Source organism: Elaeis guineensis, chromosome 10 (genome assembly GCF_000442705.2).
Source record: "Elaeis guineensis isolate ETL-2024a chromosome 10, EG11, whole genome shotgun sequence".
Taxonomy (NCBI): Eukaryota; Viridiplantae; Streptophyta; class Magnoliopsida; order Arecales; family Arecaceae; genus Elaeis; species Elaeis guineensis.
In genome coordinates, this window is record NC_026002.2 from 79886562 (window position 1) to 79913693 (window position 27132).

Genomic DNA, 27132 nt, shown 5'->3' on the forward strand with positions numbered 1-27132 from the left:
ATTTAAATAGATTAAAAAAAGTTATCTAATTCAATCTGATCCGAATATTAAATGGATTAAATGAGTTAAATAGATTAATATCTGTAATTTAAATTCAATCTAAATATTAAATAAATTAAATAAATTGATCTATTTATGAGTTAAATTTATTTAATTTAAATTTAAATTTATTTATAATGAATCGAATATGAATCAGATTAGTAGGTGAGTCGTATTCTGTTGGTCTTAATCAAAATAGCTGAGTCCGCTTAAAATTTGTAATCCAGTGCCCAAGCCCACGTAGTCCACTGACTTAGGACTCCAGTCTCTTTCGAAGTCTTTCTAAATTCCAAATCGTGACACCGCCCTCTCTCTTTTCCTAATTCCACCTAGTTAGGTTTCCAAATTCACGATTGATCGAGATGCAAGCAACGCAAAACGCCATCCGTCTCATGAGTTCGTTCTATCCTGTTCCGACGGTGGTTGGCGGCAGAGCGGTGGGATTCTTGTAGCCTTCGATCCTCAATCCTCGAGACAAGCAGGAGGTCACCGATCGAGTCCTCTGATCCTACCGCTTTATCGATCCCTCCAAGGTCTGTCATCCATCCTCTTCCGTTTCTCCCATTGGCTTTATCCATCTGGTGAGATGAACCATTGGCTTATCCTTCCTCCTCCACCATGCCACCCCCTCGATCGCGAGAGAGATGATCGCTTTAGGGGGTTACGAAATTCGGCTTCTCAAATCTAGGGTCCCTAGAGAGGACCGTCCAATGACTGCCATGCCAAAAGCCTCCTCTGTTCCTCTTCCCCATCCCCTGTTTATGATCGTAGATTCTATCTCTCTCAGTCACTCTCTTTCTTTGATCCCCACAGAACATCCTGTCCTTTACCCGTGTCGCCTCGGCCTTGAGCGGCCGCTATGCGATGCCGCTTGGATCGATTCCTCTCAGGTCCCCCTTTACCATGTTTCCCTTCGGCTCTCTCTTTCCCCTGGCTGGACCTGAGCTTCCAATCTCCCAACCTTTGCTAGCAGGCCATCTCTCACCCTCTCTCACATGACTGTCGTTACCTTCTTTCCCAATGGATAGTGATTATGATTGCTGTTCCTGATATCATCTCTAGTTTGATGGGAGGCACTTAGTCACCTGATGTTTTACCATTTGTTTTTGAGAGAACAGCAAATCAAGTCAGGATGATCCCTTGCAAAGGTTGGAGTAGACAGTATTTATTTCTTCAGTCCATGTTTATTTCTTGGCCTCTTTGATATATGTCTTTGTTTTTTTAGATCCCTGAATTGTTCTTTGGTTTGAAAAGACCTAGAGGTAAAATCGAGCTGAGCCGAGCCGAGTAGCTGGAAGCTTGAACTCAACTCGGCTCAAAATACTCAGCTCGAAAGTTGGATCGAGATCGACGAGTTTTAATATCCCAAGTTTAAGACTCGGTTCAATGAAAAATAGGCAAAACTCGAGATCGGATCGGCTTGACTCAGCTCAAATATCAATCGAGTCATATCTGAGTTTGAGTTCAAGCTCAAAATCGAGCCTTAGTCTATTAGTAATATATATATTAATACATATTAAAAATAAAAATAATATTATTAAAAATATGTATAAATTTAAGTGGGCTTGCGAGCTTTCAAATTGAGTATTCGAGCAACTCGAGCTTGATAATAATCGATTCGAGCTCGAGTAGCTCGTAAGCAGCTTAACTTATTTGCGCAATTCTTATAACTAAGCTAAATATATTTATTAAATAGGTAAAATTGGTTGGATTGAGTTAGATGAACAGATTATCTATTTGGGTTATCTTTTTATTCAACAAGTAGGTTTTTGTTTAATAAATAGGTAGGGTTTAGGTTTGGATTTTTCTAATCTGATTTGTATCTGATCCGATCCATTTATGATCCAACTCGACTCAATTGCCATTCCTATGTAATAATGACGCTATACACACATTCTTATAAACCATATTCCCACTTGGGAGTTGATGCTGCAACCCATTTACTCCCCAAGTCTCTCTTTCTATTTTTTTTTTTGGCCATTTGTTGTGACAAACCTAAAAGCTTAAGAATTTTCCAACAACTTGGTTGTCTCTGATCCAGCCTCTCTCTCTTCTACTAGATCCTCAAGGCCGAATCCTCCCTCCCCCTTCAATCTGCCACCTATCGAGGCTCTGTAATCCCTAATATCATCACATACTTTTTTGTGATTTTTTACATTCCTTTCTTCATGAAACCTCTTATAAGATAGTTTAGTTTGAATTTAATTGGTTGTATGTGTGCATAGTTTTTATCTTGTTTAGTAGGTCTATTTTTCCCCCTGAATGGAATAAATTAGGGACATAGGGTTTTGAATTAATTTGTTTTATTGTTCGAAAGGAAGATGACATTGTGTTGTAACTTTCAATCAAAGAACTAGTATTTATTGAATATTTATATATCATGACAATTAATTGGTGATTTATCTATTGCTCATCAACGTGATTTTGCGAATCATTTACCGCTATTTTATAACATAGGTACTATTATTTTACAATGTAGGGGAAATGTTTGTGATGCATGATGTATGCCTTTCTACCTTTGGGGTAGCCTTAACTGATTAAAATTTAACATATCGCACATTCTATACCCATTCCAACTTGAGTTTGATTTGAGTTTGTGATGGTTAGTCTTAACTGGTCATGGCATATGCCATACTTGGGTTTTGTTTGGTCAAGCTTAGAACTTTGGTTGAACTTCCTATAAACTTGCTTGGAAGATCCTATTTTAGGCCAAATCCCCTCATTCTATTATATGTCAAATCTTTTCAGAAGATTTGATTAGTATGTTTAATTTTTTACTATATTATCTTATCACCAGTTATCTCTCTATCTTGTCCGTTGTTTTAATTTAATTTCTTTTTGACAAGTTTTTTGAAGCTCTTTGAAGTGTAGATATGGTAGCATGGAAACTAGAGCTCCTAATAAGCTCGAGGCAGCTAATGGTCCGTCAAGCTGGTCCAAGATTGCATTTAATAGAATGAGCTTTAAGTCTGAGTAAGGCCTTAAATACAAGATAAACTTATCCTCAACCATTACAATACCCAAAATACCTTGTGCATTTTAAGAAAATAACTTCCACACAAATTGAGCTCAACAATATCCATAAAACACTATTAAATTTGTTGGTTTTAATTCAGGCTCTGAATGTCTCATAGATCTATGCATTATGAACTTAGAGCATGATCAACGGCAAAGAAATTGTATATATAAGTTATATTAAGCTATAAGTATAGATAAACTTATGCATGCAAGTAAGTGTCTTCTTGTTGTTGCTCAAGCACACACATCCTGATTATTTATACTATTTCATACCTTCTTGGTTATTTTTTATAAATATATCATATCATTTTTTAATTCTATATAGATTTTCTTGCAACATTTCATATCAATAAAGTAGAAAGGTGATGCAATTGATGGTTTGTTTGCAACTTCTCAAATAGATAGACCAAGAGAGGTTGCATCATGCTGCATGCTAGTTGTGCCAAGTTCCTAACAAAAAAACTTTTGGCAGTGAATATGTACTTAAAATGGGAATAGTCAACTTATAGGAAATATAACTTAATAAAATCTTTATAAACATATGAAAATAAATGTTTTATATGTTTTCTCTCGTAAACTAAATGCATATTTGGAGCAGCTGATTTCAACGAAAATGCGAAACTACATGAATATTGCATGTTTTCAAATAAAATAATATATGGGTTGTCCAGAGGGATCGCATTTATCTTAACATTTCGTTTGCTTGACTTTGCCTCAATTGCAAAATTTCTCAAACAATGCAATAAGGGAGAATCGAAACAGTCAAATTTCAGCTCGAACCATAAAACATTATATAAAATTATTACTTATAAAAATCTTAAAGCTTTCAGAATAAAAGATGCAATCAAATGATGTATAATAATAATAAGATCAAAAATAGATTCATACAAGAGATTTATTCCAAAAAAACAGTAAGATGTGGTAGTTAAGAAAATCATCAATATATGATAAAAAAGAATTGTAATCTCGATTCATCTTAGATGTTGCGATGTTAGGGATTCTAGAGTCTCAATGGATAGTGGATCGAAAGGGGAGAGAGGATTTGGGGTGTGAGAGAGAGAAAGAGAGAGAGAGAGGTTGGATTGGAGATGCCTTGAAAGTGCCATTGGGAAATCCTAGGATTTTGCATTTGTCGCAGCGTGTGGCAAGAAAATGAGATGGGCAAAGCGAATAGGTCAGAGCATCAACTCCCGGATGGTTTATAAGAATTGGCTTGTAGCATCATTATAGCATCGACCATTATTTGTAGAAGTGTAAAATAATATTGAGTAAAATTCTATTTCTTTTTTTGTCCTAATCAAACATTAATTGGAATAATAGGACCAAACTATTTTTTTTTCTAAGAAAAGCAAAAACGGGCTTAGCACCCCTTTTGCTTTTGCAAACCCATATATTCTATTTAATCTAGAATTAATTATTTCATCTGACATGAATGAAATAACTTATTCCAGAATAATGTAGAATAGGAGTAGATATCCCATTACTTGCTCCTATTCTACATTATTTTGGAATAAATTAGTGTTTACCAAAAAAATAGTGTTTAATCAAGGAAAATAAATGAAATAGGATTAATTTTACACCATCATACTTTATACTTTTATAAATAATGCTCGATGTTATGTTACATTGTTTTTGTGGTCAATTTGTTCCCACATCTCCAACGCCTAAACTCATGACGTGTGGTCAAATCAGAGTGAGGGATATTTCCTCCATGTAGATTGGCTTCTGTAGGATCTAAATAATTTGCAAAAAAAAATGTAAGAAAAGAAAATAACTATAAAAATATATATATAGGTACAAATATATACATACATATACATATAATATGTATATGTATATATAGATATATATTGTTCGTTTGTTAGACACCGCTAATTTAATACTTATTTGTCATGCAAGAATTATGATTTTAATTCATTAATGATATAGGCTTGACACTTGATGATAGAGGACAAAGTAATGAACTAGGTAATAGATGTAGATTATAAATTCTCTTATGACTCCTAAATTATGTACAAAACATTCATTGAAGTATGACTTTGTTGGCAGACATAAAAGTTATTTGCATGTTAAATCTTCTATGCTCTCATCTATGATAGAATAATATTCATTGGAGTAATTGCATGTTGAAAAGTATCATTATCTAATTTTCAATGTGATCATTGAGACAACCCTAGTTTATGGTTTTATTATCAAATTAATTTTTTTTTTGCATCCTGTTATTGATATGTCAATCTTTTCTCATTTGTGAGTACAACAAAAAGATTGTTTCCTCACCCAAAAAAAAAACTCAATCCTCATAAAGCTTTAATGGTCACCTAGTATTTTGTGTGAAATTAGTAATTTCTTTTCATGGAGGCAATTTTAACTACCAACAAAAATTACTTAAATAAAAATTTTAAGTATATTGACCAATAGTTTGATTTTAAATTGTTTATTGGCTCTTTTGGAGAAAAGATACATATTGGTATATAATAGGGCCAAGCTCCAATCAAAATATTATCTTCCTCTTATTAGAAGAGGCATTAACAATGGATTGAATTACATTGATATGATACTCAGAGCATGTGCTATTACATGTGGAGGCACTTGGCCTGCTTTTTTTCCCTTTGTGCACAACTTTGCTCGGTTAATACAAAAAAATAGATTTTTTATTGTTAAATAAAAAGTTGGGAATTATCTTCTAAAAGTAGTGGATAGCAGTTGGGTGGCTAATGTCTTCAATAATCTTGTACCATATATCCTTTTTTCTTTTTCCTCCAAACCCCTCAATTGGGACTATTGAACTATTATGGAGGAAAAAAAAGTACATTATGTTTGGGTGGGAACCATAACAATATGTGTGGAACTTTATCCTCATACGAATAGGCATATTATTTTTGGTTTGATTGATTGGTCTTCCAAAAAGCCAAGTTCTTGGAGGAGAGGAGATGGTTTCTTCAAGATGTGCTTACCAAAGGGAAAATATCAGGATCTGAAAATCAAGACATCGTTATAATAGTCATAAGGATGCTAAAGTCCCATTCTCATAAACCCATCCCGAGTTGACAATCTAGCCCATTCACTCCCATAGTCTCATTTTCTTGCCACCCATTGTGGCAGACACGAAATCCTAGGGCTTTTTCAATGGCTCTTCTGGTGTGTCTCCGATCCAGCCTCTCTCTCTCTCTCTCTCTTCCATCGAATGCTCATTCTTTCGATCTACCACCTATTGAGGCTCTGGAATACCTAATGTCACGACCTGATGAATCGAGATTGTAATTCTTTTTTATTATATATTGGTGATTTTCTTGACTTCCACATCTTATTGTTTTTTTGGAACAAATGGCTTGTGTTAATTTATTTTTGATTTTGATATTATTACAAATCATTTGATTGCTTCTTTCATTCTAAAAACTTTGAGATTTCGTAAGCAATAGTTTGTATAATATTTTATGATCCGAGTTGAAATCTGACTGTTTGGACTCTATGTAGTGCTTGATGGATTTTGCGACTCTGGCAAAGTTAAGTGAAGCAAATGTCATATATATATTTTTTTATTATCAAATAGGAAATATTTGTGTCATTTCGTATTTTCGTTGAAATTGGTTGTTCTGAGTATGCATTTACTTTATGAAAGAAAGTGGATATTTTTTTTTTTTTTTTTTTGTGTTCGTATATAGATTTCCTCTTACCTTCTTAACCAGTAGATTGTTGGTTTTGATTCAAGTTATATATCCTATAAACCGGCGATGCCTATTTTAAGTACATATTCACTAGTAAAAGTTTTATGGTTAGAAATTTTGCAGAGCTAGTTTGTACCATGATGTAATTATATTGGTCTATCTGTTTGAGAAGTTGCAAGTAAAACCATCAAAATTTAATTGAATCATCTTTCTACTTTATTTGTAAGAAATCTACTTGGAATCAAAAAAATGATATATCTATAAGAAATTACCAAGAACGTATGAAGTAGTTTAAGTAATTAAGAGGCATTTATTCGAGCAACAACAAGAACACATTCATTTGCATGCATAAATTTGGCTATAGTTATAGCTTAATATAAGTTATATATAAGTCCTTTGCCTTTGACCTTGCTTTAAGTTTGTAGTGTGTAGACCTATAAGACATTTAAAGATCCAACAAATTTGATGTGTTTTATGGATGTTGTCGAGCTCAACTTGCATGGGAAGTTATTGTCTTGGATGCACAAGGTGTTGTGGTTATTGTAACATCTTGGATGAGGATAAGTTAATCTAGTATTTGGGGCCTTACTCAGGCTTAAATCCATTCTGTTAAATGCAATTTTGGATCAGCTTGACAGGCCATCAGCTGCCTCAAGCTTATTAGTAGCTTTGGTTCCCGTATTTTCATGTCTACACTTTAAAGAGCTTCAAGAACTTTGTTGCAAAGAAATTAAAGTAAAACAACTAACAAAATAGAGAGATAATTGGTGATAAGACAATATAGTCAAAATTACGAATACTAATCAAATCTTGTGAAGAGATCTGACATATAATAGGGTGAGAGGGGATTTGACTTAGAATAGGATCTTTCAAGCATGTTAATGGGAAGTTCAGCCTAAGTGCTTAACTTGATCTAAAAGAAACCCAAGTATGGTATATGGCATGATCGGTTAAGGCTAATCATCACAAACTCAAATCAAACTCAAGTCAGAATGGGTATAGAATGTACGGCATGTTAAATTGTGATCAGACATTGACTCCTAATTGAGATATATTACTTCCCCTTCATGGCATAAAAGTTAACCACCAGAAATGTTTCCTAAACTTTCAACGTGCACATGGATAAAAGCAATTAGCTGATGCATAAAACTAAAGCCTCTTCAAATTGTATAAATGTTTAAGACAGCAAGTTTACAAAAAGATGTTCTAATAGAATATATGGGAACCCTTTATGATTTCTAGTTCATTGAGTTGATAGAAATTCAAGTTGAGAATAAATAAGGGTTGATATTAAATCAACATTAATTTGGGTTGGCATGAATAAGATTAAAATTGTTAGCTAGATTCCATTAAAATGGATCACATTATGCGTGCTTATTTACCTTGGATGACATGTAGCAAGTAAGACTAAACCACATGTTCTCATTTAATTATGAATATCCAGTCATGTTAATTATCAAAGTCCATAGACATAATCCACCAAATTGCCAATTTAACCTTCACCTGAAAAGCTGAAGATCTGTATCAAGCCACAAAATGCTCCAAGTACTTCATCTCCATAATAATCTTGACAATTTTCGGCAGTAAGATGAACCACATGTTTTGTTGATTAAGAAAGTTAGCCTGCTTCTTAGAGGAAAAAAATCAATGATGCACAAGCTTGTCCTTAGGTAGACTTCTTAGCCAATTCTTTTATACGTCTAGAGCTATTCCCAAACTAGGTTTTGTTACTGGTTCATGTTCTACACTTGGAGGCTTGGATCATAGTCTTTTATGATCCATGACATCTGGGCATTGAAATTTTTGTAATCAAAAGGTACTTCTGGGTGGAAAGAAACACATGGTAATTTGCAGTGCATATTGAACATACCATAAATCAAGGAATGACCACCAAACATAGGAAGGCATGCATCATGCATCATGAACACTTGCCCTACATTGTAAAATAGCAGTACCATACATTGTAAAATAGCAGTAAATGATTTAAGAAATCACATTGATTATTGACAGATAAATCACCAATTAATTGACACGATATGTAAATATTCAATAAATACTAGTTCTCTGACTAAAAATCAAAATATAATTTCATCTTGTTTTCAAACAGTGAGAATTCAAACCCTTGTGCCCCTAATTGATTCCATTCAGGAGGAAGAATATTACCTGCCAAACATGATAAGAGCTGTACACACATAACCGGTTATCCTATAGGTGGTTTCATGAAGAAAGGAAGCTAAAGAATCACAAAAGGGTTTTAAGTTTTTTTCTTGGACAAGGATAAGAGAAAAAAAGAAGTAACTGGAGAGCTTGACATACACTAGAAAACCAAACTGTCATTATTAGCTAGAAAAGCTAGATTTATCTTGTGAGAGGTTTTTATCAATCAAGGCAGCCAGTGAATCACAATTTTTTTTTTTCCCTTGAAAAAAGAAGAAACACCTAATGCACGCTACAGACAAGACCTCATGAGTTAACTAACAAAATCAGATAGACCAACAGAAGATTAATTGTTTATCTCTATTCATGGGAGGAACCGCATCATATCTGACTGCTTCCTCCTCCATAGCTCCTTGAAGCATGTGAAAGCTGCTAATGGTAAAAAGAAATCCAAAAAGGCAAGGGCTCCAAGGTTTAAACTAGCAGCCATAAGAAATGGTTTGGGACCTCCTCTTACATGGTCCTTCACATAATGGTCATTATTTGGCTATAATCTGATATTTTCACTGTTCACTCTTCTGCTTCCTTATCCCTCCTTTCTCCTAAGCAAGTGCTCTGCACTACTATGATGCTGACTGGACCACTCACCCTACTGCTCTTAAATATTTAACTCCACTCGTCTGCTGTTGCCACTGTTCATGTTTATGGGATTTAAGATTTATAGGCTATATCGCATCATAAATTTTCTAGAAAGTAATAAAAGTCTCATCTACATAAATGTGATGCATGGTATATATTCACAATCTTGATGTGCATCATAATTCTGTTTAGATTTGTCATAGCCCAAAACCCAAGTCCAGATTAACAGACCCAAGCCCATTCAAAAAAAAAAAAAAACAGAGGAAAAAAAAATCGGGAAGAAGACTCCCGATAGGAGTCTTCTTCTTTGGCGAGACCCGGGCGAGATCGGAATCCTAGGACCTCTCGGAGTCCTAGGGTTCTCTATAAAAGGACCTTTCCCTTCCTTAGGAGCCGATCATCGGCCCTTTTCCCCTCTCTTCCTCTCCGATTTTCTCGAATTAGAGCCGCGGACACCCGCTTTGTTCTCACCGTGACTGCTCACCGACGAGATCACCGGAGGTCGAGGTGAGTTCCCTTTCTCTTCCTCTCTTCCTTTCCCTTCCTTCCGTGCCCTTGTGCGCGGCTGCCGGCGACGGGAGTCGCTGATTTTCGGTCGGAAAAGAGACCCCTGTTTTGGTCTCTTTTCCTTGAATTTTTCGACGCCGGCGATCGCAATCGACCGCTGGCCATGCCTCTCTGTGATCGGGGGAGTGGCCCCCCTCTGCCGCCGGCCTACGTCGTGGCGGCCGCGGCCTGAACGGCCCAGCAAAAGAGGGGACCGACGGTCCCTGTTCGGCCTGGAAGGAGCCCGAGAGAAGAAGAAGAAGAAAAAGAAGAAAAAGAAGAAAAGAAAAGAAAAAGAAGAAAAAAAGAAAAGAAAAAAAAAAGAAAAAGAAAAAAAAAGAAAAAGAAGAGAAAAAAGAGAAAAGAGAAAAGAAAAGTGTTGGTGCAAAAATCTGCTTGCGCCGGAGAAGCTGGAGTCGGGGAAGTCGCGGTCGTCGCCGGGACCTGCAAAGGAAGTCTAAACCGGAGGTGGGGTTGCTCCGGCAAGACCCTCCGACGCTCAAGTCAGTTCTCTGCCTCAACAAGAATGGAGTGCTCGAACGGAGAATTTAGCAGAGTTTTGAGATGAAAAAGAGAGCTTAGAGAATAACGTATCTGGGTCCCCCTTTTATAGGCGGAGGAGGTAACGGATTGATGGCGACGTTTGTAACCGTCTGGTAGTGGGCCGCTCATAGTCAGGAGGAATTTATTGCGAAGGGTAGTGGAGCGGAATCGTGGCTATCGCCGTAGCTCGCCACGTAGAATCAGTTGCGAGGAGTGGAGCAGCGTCCGTTGTCGCGACTTGCCAGCGGATGGGAGAATCGCCCGGTATCCATCGCAGGAAGTGGAGCAGGATCGTGGCCGTTATTGCGGCCTGCCATGGAGTAGTGGAGCTGCGCGGAATCCGCCGCAGGAAGTGGAGCAGGATCATGGTTGTTATTGTGACCTGCCGGGGGCGCAGATCCATCGGCTGAAGTTCGGCTGCGGTCGGAGTCCGGCCTCTGTAGGGGTCCGGGCGGAGTCCTCCTTGCGGTTAAAGTTAAAGGCGAAGTCCGGCTCCCGTAGGAGTCCGAACGGGGCTTACCAGCAGTTGACGTTGAGGACGGAGCCCGGCTCCCGTAGGAGTCCGGGCGGAGTCTACTTGAGGTCGAAGTTGTCGGCGGAGTCCGGCTCTCGTAGGAGTCCGGACGAAGTCTGTCTACAGCCGTTGGAGTCGAGGACGAAGCCCGGCTCCCATAGGAGTCCGGGCGGAGTCTTCCTGCAATTAAAGTTAAAGGCGAAGTCCGGCTCCCGTAGGAGTCCGGACGGGGCTTACCAGCAGTTGATGTTGAGGACGGAGCCCGGCTCCCGTAGGAGTCCGGGCGGAGTCTACTTAAGGTCGAAGTTGTCGGCGGAGTCCGGCTCCCGTAGGAGTCCGGACGAAGTCTGTCTGCAGCCGTTGGAGTCAAGGATGAAGCCCGGCTCCCGTAGGAGTTCGGGCGGAGTCTTCCTGCAATTAAAGTTAAAGGCGAAGTCTGGCTCCCGTAGGAGTCCGGACGGGGCTTACCAGCAGTTGACGTTGAGGACGGAGCCCGGCTCCCGTAGGAGTCCGGGCGGAGTCTACTTGAGGTCGAAGTTATCGGCGGAGTCCGGCTCCCATAGGAGTCCGGACGAAGTCTGTCTGCAGCCGTTGGAGTCGAGGACGAAGTCCGGCTCCCGTAGGAGTCCGGGCGGAGTCTTCCTGCAATTAAAGTTAAAGGCGAAGTCCGGCTCCCGTAGGAGTCCGGACGGGGCTTACTAGCAGTTGACGTTGAGGACGGAGCCCGGCTCCCGTAGGAGTCCGGGCGGAGTCTACTTGAGGTCGACATCGTGGGCGGAATCGTTGATTCTGTTGAGGACTTCGGCTGTGGGTATTTTATACCCAACACCAGTCCCCCTACTTTCGAGTTTGAATTTCGAACGAAGGAAATACAGAGAGATGGGTACAGCCGAAGCCGTCCCCTCGAATCCCGCGCACTGCTGCCCCCAGATATTTTGGGCATTAATTGCGCGCGTGCCGGAGTCTTTTCGAATTGGGGCGGTACGAAGGGACTCTTCGAAATTCCCGCAGGAACGCTGGCCCAGGTACAGCGCAATAATGGCCCTGCCAACCGTCAGCCGCTTTTAGCCGCCTGCCAGGGGGAGTGGGACACGTGTCGGATGCGGGCTGGCTTGGGGGGATTCGCGATCATTATGGCGTCGGATCTCAGGGTCTATTTAAACCCATCCTTCCACCTTTAGGTGCCCTACTCCGTTCCTGAGTTCTTACCAGCGTCTGCCTTCTCTTCGAGAGCCCTGTTTCAGTGGGCGTCTTCTCGAGCCGTAGGCGTCTTCTGTTTTCGTCCCTCAGGTCCCTCAGAGCGATATAGGTTAGTTCCAGCACCGCCAACCTTCTTCTCACCACCTAGGGACTTCTTTTCTGTCATTATCTTTTTGCATCCCTCCGAGTTAGCTTCCTGCGGCCTCTCGTTTCCCCTTCTGTCCGTCTTCTTAGGGTCCTTTAGAGCCCCCCTTCGAAACTACTCGAAATGTCTTCCGACTCTTCTGCTCCCTGCAGTTCCGGGAGTTCTTCTGCCTCAAATCCCCAGGTCCCCATCTCTGCAGACGAACCCGCGTCTGGGGTTGGGCTCCGCCCGATTTTCGCGCCGGGCGTCATTCCGTGTTCCCTGACCTCGGAGGAACTCCTTCTGATAAGGGTTCAGTACGGAGTTCCTCCGGAGTACGACCTGGAGCTGCCTGGCCCTTCTGACCGGGCCAGCACTCCTCCTCCCGGTCGCTTTTGTTTGTACCAGGAAGCGTTCCGTGCCGAACTCCGGCTTCCGCTTCCTTCCTTTGTCGTTGCCCTCTTCCATTTCTTGGACATCTCCTTGGCTTCCGTGGCCCCGAATTCTTTTAGGTTTTTGATAGGATTTCTCTCCCTCTGCCACGTAGTCGAGGTCCAGCCGTCCCTCTCCTTGTTTAGGCACTTCTATACCTTCAAACGCCATCCTTCGACGAAGGACTGGTGGTACTTCTCCCCCCAGTTCGGCAAGAAGGGGTTGCTGAAAGGCGCCCCTTCTTCGATCCACAATTGGAAGGAGAAATACCTCTTCGTCCACTGCCCGACCCTGAAACTGGGCCTGCCCCCTTGGGGCTCTCTGAGGGATTCTGTCCGCCGAGCTCCCAGCCTGGGGGAGGACGACCTCCAGGCCGCCCAGAAGCTTCTAGCTTATTCCGCTCCTTCCCTTCCCAATCTTCTAAGGGAGCAGTTTCTTTTCAACATCGGCCTGAGTCCCCAGGATCCAGCGAGTATTCATCTTTTACCTTATCTTCTCTTTTTATGCCTTCCTCCTCCTCTTCCTTCTCTCTCTCTTTCCCCTCTGTTTCTTTCTTTCTCTCTTCTTTCTTTTCTCTTTTTTTTCTTCTTTTTTTTTTTTTTTGACTAATTGGTTTGCTTCTTTTTTTTCTTTCCTTTTCTCTCTCTCTTTTTCTTCTCTTCTTTTGTTTTGTTTTTTTTTCTTTTTTTTTTAGGAATGGACGCCGAAGCAGTGCGGATGCTCACCAGGGGCATGAGGGCCCATAAGAGAAAAGGTGCTGCGACCTCCAGATCGGTGAAGAGGGCCAGGGCGGAGGAGACGAGCTTAGCTGCACCCGTCCAGGCGGCCCCGACCATCGACATTCCTTCGGATGCTGAGCCAACGGCCCCCCGGGCCTCCTCGAGGAGTCCGCCGACTGGGGCCCCCGCTCCGGGGGTTCGCCCTACGGAGGCGCCCGTCGCGGGGAAAAGAAGGAAATCGGTGGCCCGCAGGGCGAGTAGCCGTCGAAACACTGCGGACGAGTCCCTCTGCTCCGAAGAGGGGTCGGAGAATCCCTTCAACGATAGGGACCTGATCAGGCGGCTGATCGACGGCTGCATTCTGCCTGACGTCGTGGAGAGGATCGACCGCGCCGATCCTGAGCAGCGGGCTTGGGATTCTTTGGGGTCCTTCCTTGAGGTAAGCGACTCTTCATTTACATGGCTATTCGGCCTTTGTTCTGATTCCCTAGCCGTCCTTGCAGATTGGGCACCAGCTCCTCGCCTATATCGAGGCGGTGAGCCGTACGAGGAGGGACATCCTCCAGGTGGAGGAACGCTGTCAGGCGGAGGTTGCTCGCCTCCAAGCAAAGACGGCCGAAGTAGCCGCCCTCCAGGAGGCCCTGGAAAGGGAGAAGAAAGCCCGGGAGGAGGAGAGGCAGATCTTGGAGGAATCGGCGAGGAAGGCGGAGGCCGAGGTCGCCCACTTGGTCGAGCAAACTCCGATCCTGGTCTCGGAGGCCAGAGCCCTTGCGGTGGAGGAATTCAAGGCCTCCGCGGAGATGAGGGACCTGAATGTCCAGTTCAGCCAGGAAGCATTCATTAAGGGGTTCGAGCTCTGCCAAGAGAAGGTGGTCAAAAAATTCTCAGAGCTCGACCTTAGCTTCCTAGGCGAGGAGTCTGAGGACGAGGTCGGCCCCTCATCAGCCGCCACTGCTGTCGCAGCCCCCGCACCGAGTTCTCCACCCCCCGCCCCTGAGGTCTGAGACCTCCGATCTTGTACCTTTACTTCGTCACAATTTTTCTTTTCCGTTTGTCTTTAAAAACCATTCAATCAATAAAGTTGAATTTCTTGTTGCGGACGGCTTCTCCTTCCCCCTCCCTCCTCTCTGCTTTTCTTCTTGCAATAAGTCGTGCTTTGACGCTTTTGCCTTCCGATGGCAGTGCCCTGCAGAAGTGCTCCCCCTGCCCCTGGGGGTCCCGCTGAAATCGATGATCCAATGGCTGAAGAAGGAAGTCCTTCACCTGACAAAGAAGTTGAAAAAGATGGAAGGCGAGCTCCGCAAATCGAGAGAAGGTCACTCTGAAGCCACCGCTGAGGCCACCCACTTTCGGAGTCTCCATGTGAAGGGGATCATGGAGTATAGCCGGAGGAAGGCAAACTTCGCAAAGGAACTCGAGGAATGTAAGAAGAGCGCCAGCGATCGAATTTGGGCCCAGGCCGCCAGGATCAGCGCCCTCAAGGTGGAACTGTCAGCTGCGAAGGGGAAGATCGGCCAGCTGGAAGGAAATTCATCCCGGCTCTTGGCCCGGGTCGATGATGAACAGAGGTGGTCGCAGAAGGTCTCCGACCTTCAGCAGCAGCTTCAGGACGCCGAGGTGAGCCACGACGTGCAGTGGGCTAGCTGGCGCAGGCAGGTGGAAGAGTATAAAGGGAGATTCAAGATGGCGGCCGACGAAGTCGTCCGTCTCCAGAGGCAGCTGGCTAACAGGGCACAGCTTACTTCCGCCCAAGATTCTGAAGAGCTCCAAGCCCTAAGAGGCACCGTTGAGGTGATTTTTGTCTCCCTCGGGGAAAAGATAGCCGAGCTGCAACAAGTGAAGATCCAACTGGCACTCGAGCGGCGGGCCGTTGCGGATGCGGAGGCGGAATCCGAGATCTTGAGGAAGAGGCGTCAGGAGGCGGAGGCTGAGAGCCAGCAACTTCGTCGGGCGCTCCAGGATGCGCTGCGGAAGAGGAAAGTGCTAGAAGAAGAAATTAAGAATCTGAGACAGTCCTGGTTAAGAGATGGAGTAGATAATTCTAGGTTGGAGGGAGCAGGGTCTCCTTAGAGCTCTTTTTGTCTTTCTGTCTTTTCATGTATTTACTTTCTTTTTGTCGTTTTGCCTTTCTTTCCTTGGCCTTCCGAGCTTTGTAGTGTGTATATCGGAAATGGAATAAAAAAAATGTTTTGTGTTATCTCGTCCGCGTGTTGTACTAAATTGCTGCCCGCCGAACCTTTCTTGTCATTTGACTTGTCTGATGTAGACGTCGTTAGGGGGCGCCCGGTCGTCGATGCGTTAGCTCGCCTTTCTCGTCGTACATGGCCGCGAGCCTGAGCTTGGCCGTCCGGGCTCCGCATTATTTTGGGGATGTCGTTGTCTTCCTAACCGGTGTCGAAAGTCTTTTTAGCGGCCGGAGGTGTTCGGTAGGAGCTCTCCGTTTCAGTTGGGACGAAGTCCTTTAGGTCTTTTGGTGTGGTTCATCCTTCGTCCGTTCCCGTCGTAGTTCGTCATCCTTCGTTTTTAATTTTCCTCCTCTTCTCGGAGTGAAGGCCTTCCCCCACTTTTCGCGGGGTTGCATAGGAGCGAGGAGGTACCAATGAGGGGCTTTTTCTTTTCATCCGATCTTGTTGGGCGGCCGGGCTTCGCCACCATCAGCTCTTGCTGTAGATGTCATGGGTGGAATCCGACTCCCGTAGGAGTCCGGGTGGAATCTTCCTTGACGTCGTGGACGGAGCCCGGCTCCCGTAGGAGTCCGGGTGAAGTCTTCCTTGGCATCGTGGACGGAACCCGGCTCCCGTAGGAGTCCGGGTGAAGTCTTCCTTGGCGTCGCGGACGGAACCCGACTCCCGTAGGAGTCCGGGTGAAGTCTTCCTTGGCGTCGCGGACGGAACCCGACTCCCGTAGGAGTCCGGGTGAAGTCTTCCTTGGCGTCGCGGATGGAACCCGGCTCCCGTAGGAGTCCGGGTGAAGTCTTCCTTGGCGTCGCGGACGTAACCCGACTCCCGTAGGAGTCCGGGTGAAGTCTTCCTTGGGGTCGCTGATGGAACCCGGCTCCCGTAGGAGTCCGGGTGAAGTCTTCCTTGGCGTCGCGGACGTAACCCGGCTCCCGTAGGAGTCGGGTGAAGTCTTCCTTGGCGTCGCGGACGAACCCAGCTCCCGTAGGAGTCCGGGTGAAGTCTTCCTTGGCGTTGCGGACGTAACCCGGCTCCCGTAGGAGTCCGGGCCTTCCCCTTCGCTCGAGCCAGGGTGAGGTTCTCCTCCCGTTCCCGGCTTGGCTGTGGGGGCGCGTTAGGGCGCTGTAAGGCCTCTCCCCCCATCCGGTCTGAAAGAACCGGGCCTTCGACTTTGCCCATGTCAGGATGAGATCCTCCTCCTGTTCCTGACATGGCTGTGGGGGCGCGTTAGGGCGCTGTAAGGCCTCTCCCCCCATTCGGTCTAAAAGAACCGGGCCTTTGACTTTGCTCATGTCAGGACAAGGTTCTCCTCCTGTTCCTGACATGGCTGTGGGGCACATTAGGGCGTTGTAAGGCCTCTCCCCCCATCCGGTCTAAAAGAACCGGGCCTTTGACTTTGCTCATGCCAGGACGAGGTTCTCCTCCTGTTCCTGACATGGCTGTGGGGGCACATTAGGGCGTTGTATGGCCTCTTCCCCCATCCGGTCTAAAAGAACCGGGCTTTTGACTTTGCTCATGTCAGGACGAGGTTCTCCTTCTATTCCTGACATGGCTGTGGGGGCACATTAGGGCGTTGTAAGGCCTCTCCCCCCATCCGGTCTAAAAGAACCGGGCCTTTGACTTTGCTCATGTCAGGATGAGGTTCTCCTCCTGTTCCTGACATGGCTGTGGGGGCACATTAGGGCATTGTAAGGCCTCTCCCCCCATCTGATTTTGAGATAGTCGGACTTTCATTTTGGGTATGCTTGGGTGGGGTTCTCCCCCATTCCTGACATAACTTTATTTTTGGAGGGATCATATCCAGTCATAATTAATCCACGCCAGATGGGAAGAGTACGTTAAGTAGAAAGAAATTTAGATTCAAGGTGAAATCGTAAGTGATACATTTACAGGTGTTCCGAGCTCCACGGTCGCGGGTGGCCCGCTCCTCCTTGAGGCCCTCCGGTGATGGAGTCGATGGTCCCGATGGGAGGCCGGTCCCTGGGTTGCTCTTCCCTTCTTGGCGGTTCAGGCTGCGGAAGGGCTCTTGGCCGGTCTCCTCTACCCTCAGGCCTGCGGCGGATGAACCTGTCGGGTCGATCTCGCCGAATGAGCTCCTCGATCTCATCCTGGAGCTGGATGCATTCCTCTGTGTCGTGGCCGTGGTCGCGGTGGTAGAGACAGAACTTGTTGGGGTTGCACTTTCCGGGGTGTGTGCGCATCCTCTCCGGCCTAGGGAGCTGCTCCCTGACCTCCATCAATACCTGGGCCTTCGAGGCATTGAGGGGGGCGTAGTTGCGGAATCTCCCTGGTGGGGAACCCCACCGAATCCTGCGATCCGGGCTTCTCTGCCTGCGCGCCCGGGATGGAGTATGGGCGCGCTTATGCCCGGGAGGGGATCGAGAGCACAGCCGGGCTTCCTTTGGCCTTTTCTAAACTGCGGGTTTACTCGAGTCTCCCGCTTGCCGCTCCCTCGCCGTCTCTTCATCCTTCATTTTGAAGGCTTCTTCCGCTCGGGCGTATCCTTCAGCCCGAGCCAGCAAATCAGCAAAGTCCCTGGGATACTTCTTCTCCAGGGAGAACAAAAGATCATTCTTCTGAAGGTCGCCTTTCAGGGCGGCCATGGCGACTGATTGGTCCAAGTTTCGGACCTCCAGCGCTGCGATGTTAAAGCGATTGATGTATGCCCGTATGGACTCCCCTTCCCTCTGCTTGATGTTGATGAGGGACTTCGAACCCTTCCGGGGGCGCCGGCTGCTGACAAAATGGGCCACAAATTGGTGGCTCATTTGGTCGAAGAAAAAGATGGTACCCGATTTTAAAGCCGAGTACCAGTTCCTCGCCGCTCCCTTCAAGGTAGACGGGAAAGCCCGGCATAAGATGGCATCAGGAGCACCGTGAAGCAGCATCATTGTCCGGAAGGCCTCCAGATGATCAACCGGGTCCGAAGTCCCGTCGTAGCTTTCGAACTGGGGAAGCTTGAAGTTTGGCGGGATCGGTTCCTGCATGATCATTTGGGAGAAGGGAGGGTCAGTACAAATATCCTCACTGTAAGCGGGAGGTGCATGGCGGAGTTCTTCAATCCGCCGGTTCATCTCCTGGAGCCTTCGGTCCAGGAAATCCTCTCGACTTCGAGTCTCGAGGGTCCTCTGGCAGAACAGGGGCAGGGATCTTCCAGGGGTGGAGTCGTGGTCCGATTGAGGGCTCTCTACCCTCGGGTTTGTTTTCCCAGGAAGGACGGGGCGGCTGGCCCAGGTGGCCCGCCCCGCCGTCGGGTTCTGACATTCCGGAGACGCCCTTTCCGGGTGCGCTGACGCCTGCGGCTGCTGCATTACTTGCACAGCTTCGACGAGGCCTCTGACCTGCTGTGCCAGCAAGTCAAACTGCTCCGTGCCGACCACCGCCGCCAGAGGAGGAGGAGGAGGTTGAGAAACAGGAGGGGAGGCCGGAGCCTGAGATCTGGCTGCGGAGGCCGTGGACCGTCGCGTGGACGCCTTGCGTGGAGGCATCGAGTATGGATCCCGCAGGGGGAAACAAGGAGTGGGTGTCGGAGGAGACAATCGGAGGCGGCTCCGTTGAACGCTCCTTTAAGAACAAGGGTACTGCGAAGACACAGCCCTTCCTCTAGCGCCAATCCTGTTGGTGCAAAAATCTGCTTGCGCCGGAGAAGCTGGAGTCGGAAAAGTCGCGGTCGCCGTCGGGACCTGCAAAGGAAGTCTAAACCGGAGGTGGGGTTGCTCCGGCAAGACCCTCCGACGCTCAAGTCAGTTCTCTGCCTCAACAAGAATGGAGTGCTCGAACAGAGAATTTAGCAGAGTTTTGAGATGAAAAAGAGAGCTTAGAGAATAACGTATCTAGGTCCCCCTTTTATAGGCAGAGGAGGTAACGGATTGATGGCGACGTTTGTAACCGTCTGGTAGTGGGCCGCCCATAGTCAGGAGGAATTTATTGCGAAGGGTAGTGGAGCGGAATCGTGGCTATCGCCGTAGCTCGCCACGTAGAATCAGTTGCGAGGAGTGGAGCAGCGTCCGTTGTCGCGACTTGCCAGCGGATGGGAGAATCGCCCGGTATCCATCGCAGGAAGTGGAGCAGGATCGTGGCCGTTATTGCGGCCTGCCATGGAGTAGTGGAGCTGCGCGGAATCCGTTGTAGGAAGTGGAGCAGGGCTGCGATCGTTACTGCGGCCTGTTAGGGGTGATGGAGCTGCGCGAAATCCGCCGCAGGAAGTGGAGCAGGATCATGGTTGTTATTGTGACCTGTCAGGGGGCGCAGATCCATCGGCTGAAGTTCGGCTGCGGTCGGAGTCTGGCCTCTGTAGGGGTCCGGGCGGAGTCCTCCTTGCGGTTAAAGTTAAAGGCGAAGTCCGGCTCCCGTAGGAGTCCGGACGGGGCTTACCAGCAGTTGACGTTGAGGACGGAGCCCGGCTCCCGTAGGAGTCCGGGCGGAGTCTACTTGAGGTCGAAGTTGTCGGCGGAGTCCGGCTCTCGTAGGAGTCCGGACGAAGTCTGTCTGCAGTCGTTGGAGTCGAGGACGAAGCCCGGCTCCCGTAGGAGTTCGGGCGGAGTCTTCCTGCAATTAAAGTTAAAGGCGAAGTCCGGCTCCCGTAGGAGTCCGGACGGGGCTTACCAGCAGTTGACGTTGAGGACGGAGCCCGGCTCCCGTAGGAGTCCGGGCGGAGTCTACTTGAGGTCGAAGTTGTCGGCGGAGTCCGGCTTTCGTAGGAGTCCGGACGAAGTCTGTGTGCAGCCGTTGGAGTCGAGGACGAAGCCCGACTCCCGTAGGAGTCCGGGCGGAGTCTTCCTGCAATTAAAGTTAAAGGCGAAGTCCGGCTCCCGTAGGAGTCCGGACGGGGTTTACCAGCAGTTGACATTAAGGTCGGAGCCCGGCTTCTGTAGGAGTCCGGGCGGAGTCTACTTGAGGTTGAAGTTGTCGGCGGAGTCCGGCTCCCGTAGGAGTCCGGACGAAGTCTATCTACAGCCGTTGGAGTCGAGGACGAAGCCCGGCTCCCGTAGGAGTCCGGGCGGAGTCTTCCTGCAATTAAAGTTAAAGGCGAAGTCCGGCTCCCGTAGGAGTCCGGACGGGGCTTACTAGCAGTTGACGTTGAGGACGGAGCCCGGCTCCCGTAGGAGTCCGGGCGGAGTCTACTTGAGGTCGACATCGTGGGCGGAATCGTTGATTCTGTTGAGGACTTCGGCTGTGGGTATTTTATACCCAACAAAAAGAAAAGAAAAGAAAAATAATAATAATAATAATAAAATATATATATATATACATATATATATATAATAAATAAATAAATAAATAAAATGAGAGAGAGAGTTTCTCTCTCTTCTCTCTCTTCTTTCAGTCTGAACCTTTACTTTCTCTCTCTGGAATTGGATTTTCTTTTTCTACTTTCTCTCTAAAATTTTCTCTCTCTAGATTATTTCTCTCTCTTGATGGATTTCTTTCTCTCAAAAGTTATTCTTCTAGAATTAGCGTAGTGGAAGGCTTCATTTGATGATTTTTGATCGAGTTTAGAGAAGAGTTTGATTTTAAGTGAGGTTTTGATTTGGGACTTGTTTAGATTTAATTTTGAATTAAAATTAATGTACAAATATAATTTTAGATAATAGGCACGGAAGAATCTCCTAGAAGTTAGTCGATCTGTTCATTCAGTGCTCCGTGAAAAGTAAGTAATGAATCATCTTCTCGAGATATTTCATATTTATTATGAAAATAAATAATTATTCTCTGAAATTATGCATGAATTATGAATTATGTTTTGAAAGAAAAGTACTTTTGAAATATTATGGTACGTCGATTATGAACACGTTTCGTGAAAAAAAATTATGATATATTATGATACAAAGTATTTTGATACAGATCGGATTTATGCTCTCAGCCTAACTATGTTTCAGTGGGCCCTGCCAATGGGGATTATACATTGGTACTCAGTGGACCCTGCCAGTGGGGGTTGTGCGCTGGTGTTTGTGGACCCTGCCAGTGGGGGTTGTACGCTGGTGTTTGTGGACCCCGCCAATGGGGGTTGTGCGCTGGTGTTTGTGGACCCTGCCAGTGGGGGTTGTGCGCTGATATTCTGTGGACCCCGCCAATGAGGGTTAAACGTTGGTCATAGTCAAGGCCGTTGAGTTACGAGTGTTTTGCATCGAATCGGATTTATGATTATATTATATGTGAATATTTGAAAATATTTGATTTATATTAAATCAGCATGAAATATACTCTTATGTTTATTTGCAACATTATTCTTAAAAATTATATAATATCTGAAATATCTAGTTGAGATATTTGTTACTTACTGGGCTATCTAGCTCATTACCTTTCTTTCTATTTTTTCAGATTCAGATAATTAATTTCGAGCGTGGGAAGAAATATTGGGACAGAGCTTTTAGAGGCAAAATTTAGCATTGTCAACTTCATTGAACTTAGACCTATTGTTTTATTGTTAGTAAAATTTTATTGGACGTAAGACATTTGATTTAATTACTTGAATTAAGGTTGAATAATAATTATTTAAATTTATTCCGCTGTGATGCATTGATATCGTGATGAGATGTCTTGCATGCTTATGAAGAGAGTTCTTCATAAGTATGCGGCGGTTGCCATGATCCTCGATTCACAATCTCGGGTCGGGGGCGTGACAATTAATATGGTATCAGAGCATAAGTGGATAAATTATGACACATAGAATTTGACATAGTATGAGTGTAGGTGGGTAAACATTAGGAATATTGGGACGTTGAAGTATGAGCATCATAATAAATCTATCCTAACAAATAGATAAATGAATCTAATAAGATTTTACTACTACAAGGTTACCATGCCTCCCCGTAGAATGACAAGAACTACTCAAGGAATTGCAAGAGAGACATCACAACCTCGGGATGGTAGCACTCCCCATCTGATCAGTGGCACCCCTCAGGAGGAGGGAGTCGTAGATCCTAATGGGAGTACTTCGAGAGCACGTCAAGAACCAGATATGGCTCAGTTAATGCAGACCCTAATCAGAATGGTACAAGCGCAACAACAAATACAACAGCAAATGCTTGAACAACAGCAGATACAATGAGATATACAACAACATCAGCATCCATCACCACAATATGGAGAGCAACCAGTATAACGGAACAACATTTCAGAATTTAAAAAGCTTGCTCCTCCAGCTTTCAAGGGGACTACTGAACCTTTGGAGGCTGATAACTGGATAATGGAGATGGAGAAGGCCTTCGCTGTCCAAGAGTGTCTTGATGAAGAAAAGATTCGATATGCAGCTTATTTACTACAAGGAGAAGCATACAACTGGTGTCAGCGACTACAGCGCAAGCATGAACAAGACGGCGAAATACTTACCTGGGAAAGATTTCAGATTGCATTCTATGATCAGTATTTTTCTCGGAGTATAAGGATCCAGAAAGAGCAAGAGTTTATTTATTTGAAGCCAAAGGGTATGAGTGTGACTGAATATGAAGCAAAATTTACAGAGTTAGCAAAATTTGCTCCGAGATTAGTGGATGGTGAGCAAGAACGTGTTCACAAGTTTGAGATGGGATTGAGAACTGAGATTCGAAAATAAGTGGTTCCATATGAATTGACAACTTATGCAGATGTGGTAAACAAAGCACTGATAATTGAAAGAGAAGTCAATGAAGAACGTATGGAAAGGGAAAGAAAGCAAAGAAAGAGAGCAAAATCAAATGATACACAAGGGCAGAATAATAAAAACATCAAAAGATCAGCTAAGGGAGCAATAGATAATAAGACACAACAGATTGATGGTGAGCAGTGCTCCAGATGTGGCAAAAATCATGTAGATAAGGATTGCTATTGGAATACAGGTGCTTGCTTCAAATGTGGTCAGATGGATCATAAAATTGCTAGCTGCCCGCTAAATACTGAAAATCTAGTTAGCCAAAGAACTTATGAAGGATAACATAAGGGGGGTGGACAGATTCCTAAAAATCAGGAAAGAATGTATGCGCTTACTCAACAGAATGCACAGGCTTCCAATACAATGGTGACAGGTATGAAAAATTTTGAGGACGAAATTTCTTTTTAGGGGTGAAGAATGTCATAGCCCAAAACCCAAGCCCAGATTAACAGACCCAAGCCCATTCAAAAAAAAAACAGACGAAAAAAAAAATCGGGAAGAAGAGTCTTCTTCTCCGACGAGACCCAGGCAAGATCGAAATCCTAGGACCTCTCGGAGTCCTAGGGTTCTCTATAAAAGGACCTTTCCCTTCCTTAGGAGCCGATCATCGGCCCTTTTCCCCTCTCTTCCTCTCCGATTTTCTCGAATTAGAGCCGCGGACACCCGCCTTGTTCTCGCCGTGACTGCTCACCGACGAGGTCACCGGAGGTCGAGGTGAGTTCCCTTTCTCTTCCTCTCTTCCTTTCCCTTCCTCCCGTGCCCTTGTGCGTGGCTGCCGGCGACGGGAGTCGCCGATTTTCGGTCGAAAAAGAGACCCCTGTTTTGGTCTCTTTTTCTTGGATTTTTCGACGCCGGTGATCGTAATCGACCGCCGGCCATGCCTCTCCGTGACCGGGGGAGTGGCCCCCCTCTGCCGCCGGCCTCCGCCGTGGCGGTCGCAGCCTGAACGGCCCGGCAAAGGAGGGGACCGACGGTCCCCTGTTCGGCCTGAAAGGAGCCCGAGAGAAGAAAAAGAAGAAAAGAAAAGAAAAAGAAGAAAAAAAAGAAAAGAAAAAAAAAGAAAAGAAAAAGAAGAGAAAAAAGAGAAAAGAGAAAAGAAAAGAAAAGAAAAGAAAAAATAATAATAATAATAAAATATATATATACATATATATATATATAATAAATAAATAAATAAATAAATAAATAAATAAATAAAATGAGAGAGAGAGTTTCTCTCTCTTCTCTCTCTTCTTTCAGTCTGAACCCTTACTTTCTCTCTCTGAAATTGGACTTTTTCTCTTTACTTTCTCTCTCTAAAATTTTCTCTCTCTAGATTGTTTCTCTCTCTTAATGGATTTCTTTCTCTCAAAAGTTATTCCTCTAGGATTAGCGTAGTGGAAGGCTTCATTTGATGATTTTTTATCGAGTTTAGGGAAGAGTTTGATTTTAAGTGAGATTTTGATTTGGGACTTGTTTAGATTTAATTTTGAATTAAAATTAATGTAAAAATATAATTTTAGATAATAGGCATGGAAGAATCTTCTAGAAGTTAGTCGATCTGTTCATTCAGTGCTCCGTGAAAGGTAAGTAATGAATCATCTTCTCGAGATATTTCATATTTATTATAAAAATAAATAATTATTCTTTGAAATTATGCATGAATTATGAATTATATTTTGAAAGAAAAGTACTTTTGAAATATTATGGTACGTCGATTATGAACACGTTCTGTGAAAAAAAATTATGATATATTATGATACAAAGTATTTTGATACAGATCGGATTTATGCTCTCAGCCTAACTATGTTTCAGTGGGCCCCACCAATGGAGATTATACATTGGTACTCAGTGGACCCTGCCAGTGGGGGTTGTGTGCTGGTGTTTGTGGACCCTGCCAGTGGGGGTTGTACGCTGGTATTCTGTGAACCCCGCCAATGAGGGTTAAACGTTGGTCATAGTCAAGACTGTTGAGTTACGAGTGTTTTGCATCGAATCGGATTTATGATTATATTATATGTGAATATTTAAAAATATTTGATTTGTATTAAATCAGCATGAAATATACTCTTATGTTTATTTGCAACATTATTCTTGAAAATTATATAATATCTGAAATATCTAGTTGAGATATTTGTTACTTACTGAGCTGTCGAGCTCATTACTTTTCTTTTTATTTTTCAGATTCAGATAATTAATTTTGAGCGTGGGAAGAAATATTGGGACAGAGCTTTTAAAGGCGAGATTTAGCATGGTCAACTTCATTGAACTTAGACCTATTGTTTTATTGTTAGTAAAATTTTATTGGATGTAAGATATTTGATTTAATTACTTGAATTAAGATTGAATAATAATTATTTAAATTTATTCCGCTGTGATGCATTGATATCATGATGAGATGCCTTGCATGTTTATGAAGAGAGTTCTTCGTAAGTATGCGGCGGTTGCCATGATCCTCGATTCACAATCTCGAGTCGGAGGCGTGACAAGATTATTATATCTTGATTTCTTCTATAGCTATTGATACAAGGAAGATCAACAGTTCAGATAGCTGATTCTCGTTGACTTATTTTAGGAAAATAAGCTGCAAATCCTTAGGGAGTTGGCACCATTTCAAAATGGGTTTTTTAGGTCTGGCATTATTGGAAATAATTCTTTCTGCAGAAGCATAACAACAGTAGGTCATCCTGATTCATCTCTGGGACAAGACGATACTACCTCCCCTGATGTAGATCATCCTCGATGCATTAAGTTTAAAAGGCTCGATGAAACAGCGAAGCATATCATGAATGTAAGCCTAATAAGGTGGATGCGATTCTTTTGTCTTAGCATTATGCTGTACTTTTTTGTTTAACGAATATTGATAATTTCCGATTTTTGTTGAAGTGAGGAAGTCCCGCTTAACATATTCTTGAGGCTGTCATTGGTGTGGTTTACACTGCAGAAAGGATATGGCGACTCTCAATATCTTAACTTTTGATAGTTTCTGACATTTACAGATTTTAGATAAAGAAGCAGTGGAAAAAGTACAGGCTGAAAGAGAGATTCCTGATTTAAGGCCTGGATATATTGTTCAGCTAAAAGTGGTATGACGTTCTTTTTTTGGTAAAGAAGTGGTATGACTTTCTTTTTTAGTGGATTTTCTGTTTGGTTCTCTTCTGATCCATGATTTGAACGGGAAGTTCCCGAGAGCAAACGAAGAGTTTCAGTTTTAAAGGGCATTGTCATAGCAAGGCGAAATGCGGGTCTAAATACAACATTTAGATTGCGTAGACTTGTGGCGGGTGTTGGAGTTGATTCTGTTTTCCCCTTGTAAGTTACAATTTCAGACGCTTTAATTCCTATCCTGTGTGTGAGGTCAATGTGCCAAACGGTCAATTTTGGGACCTATCATATCGTGACAGATATTCTCCGAACATCAAGGAAATGAAGGTCTTAGACAAGAAGAAGGTTGGGAGGGCAAAACTCTACTACCTCGGAGACAGGATGAATCCACATAAGAAATGAAAGTGTTCTTTGAGTCATTTCCTCTGTCATTTATTTGTCGACCTGTTGATGTAGTTTATCCATGTGGCTTGTAAGGATGTTGTCCATAATTTCGTCAAACAGATTTTATAAATTGGATGTGCCCACTGTGAACTTTGATCGGGAAAGTTGAGGGTTCATTCATAGTGAACTTTGATCAGGAAACTTGGGGGTTCATTCATAATCAGAGAGGGTCTTAAAAAGGTCCTGCTTGGTGGGCCTGAA

At 44.3% G+C, this 27132-nt stretch overlaps 1 protein-coding gene across 1 annotated transcript; it reads left to right on the forward strand.

The window, feature by feature from the left end:
* Positions 1-435: 435 nt before the first annotated feature.
* LOC105059215 (uncharacterized) lies at positions 436-27132 on the forward strand (the record flags this gene model as incomplete). Its single annotated transcript, XM_073245050.1, has 5 exons — positions 436-572; positions 26047-26173; positions 26382-26467; positions 26560-26694; positions 26787-27132. Coding segments are annotated over 5 exons (588 nt in total), but the record flags the coding sequence as incomplete, so codon positions are not given.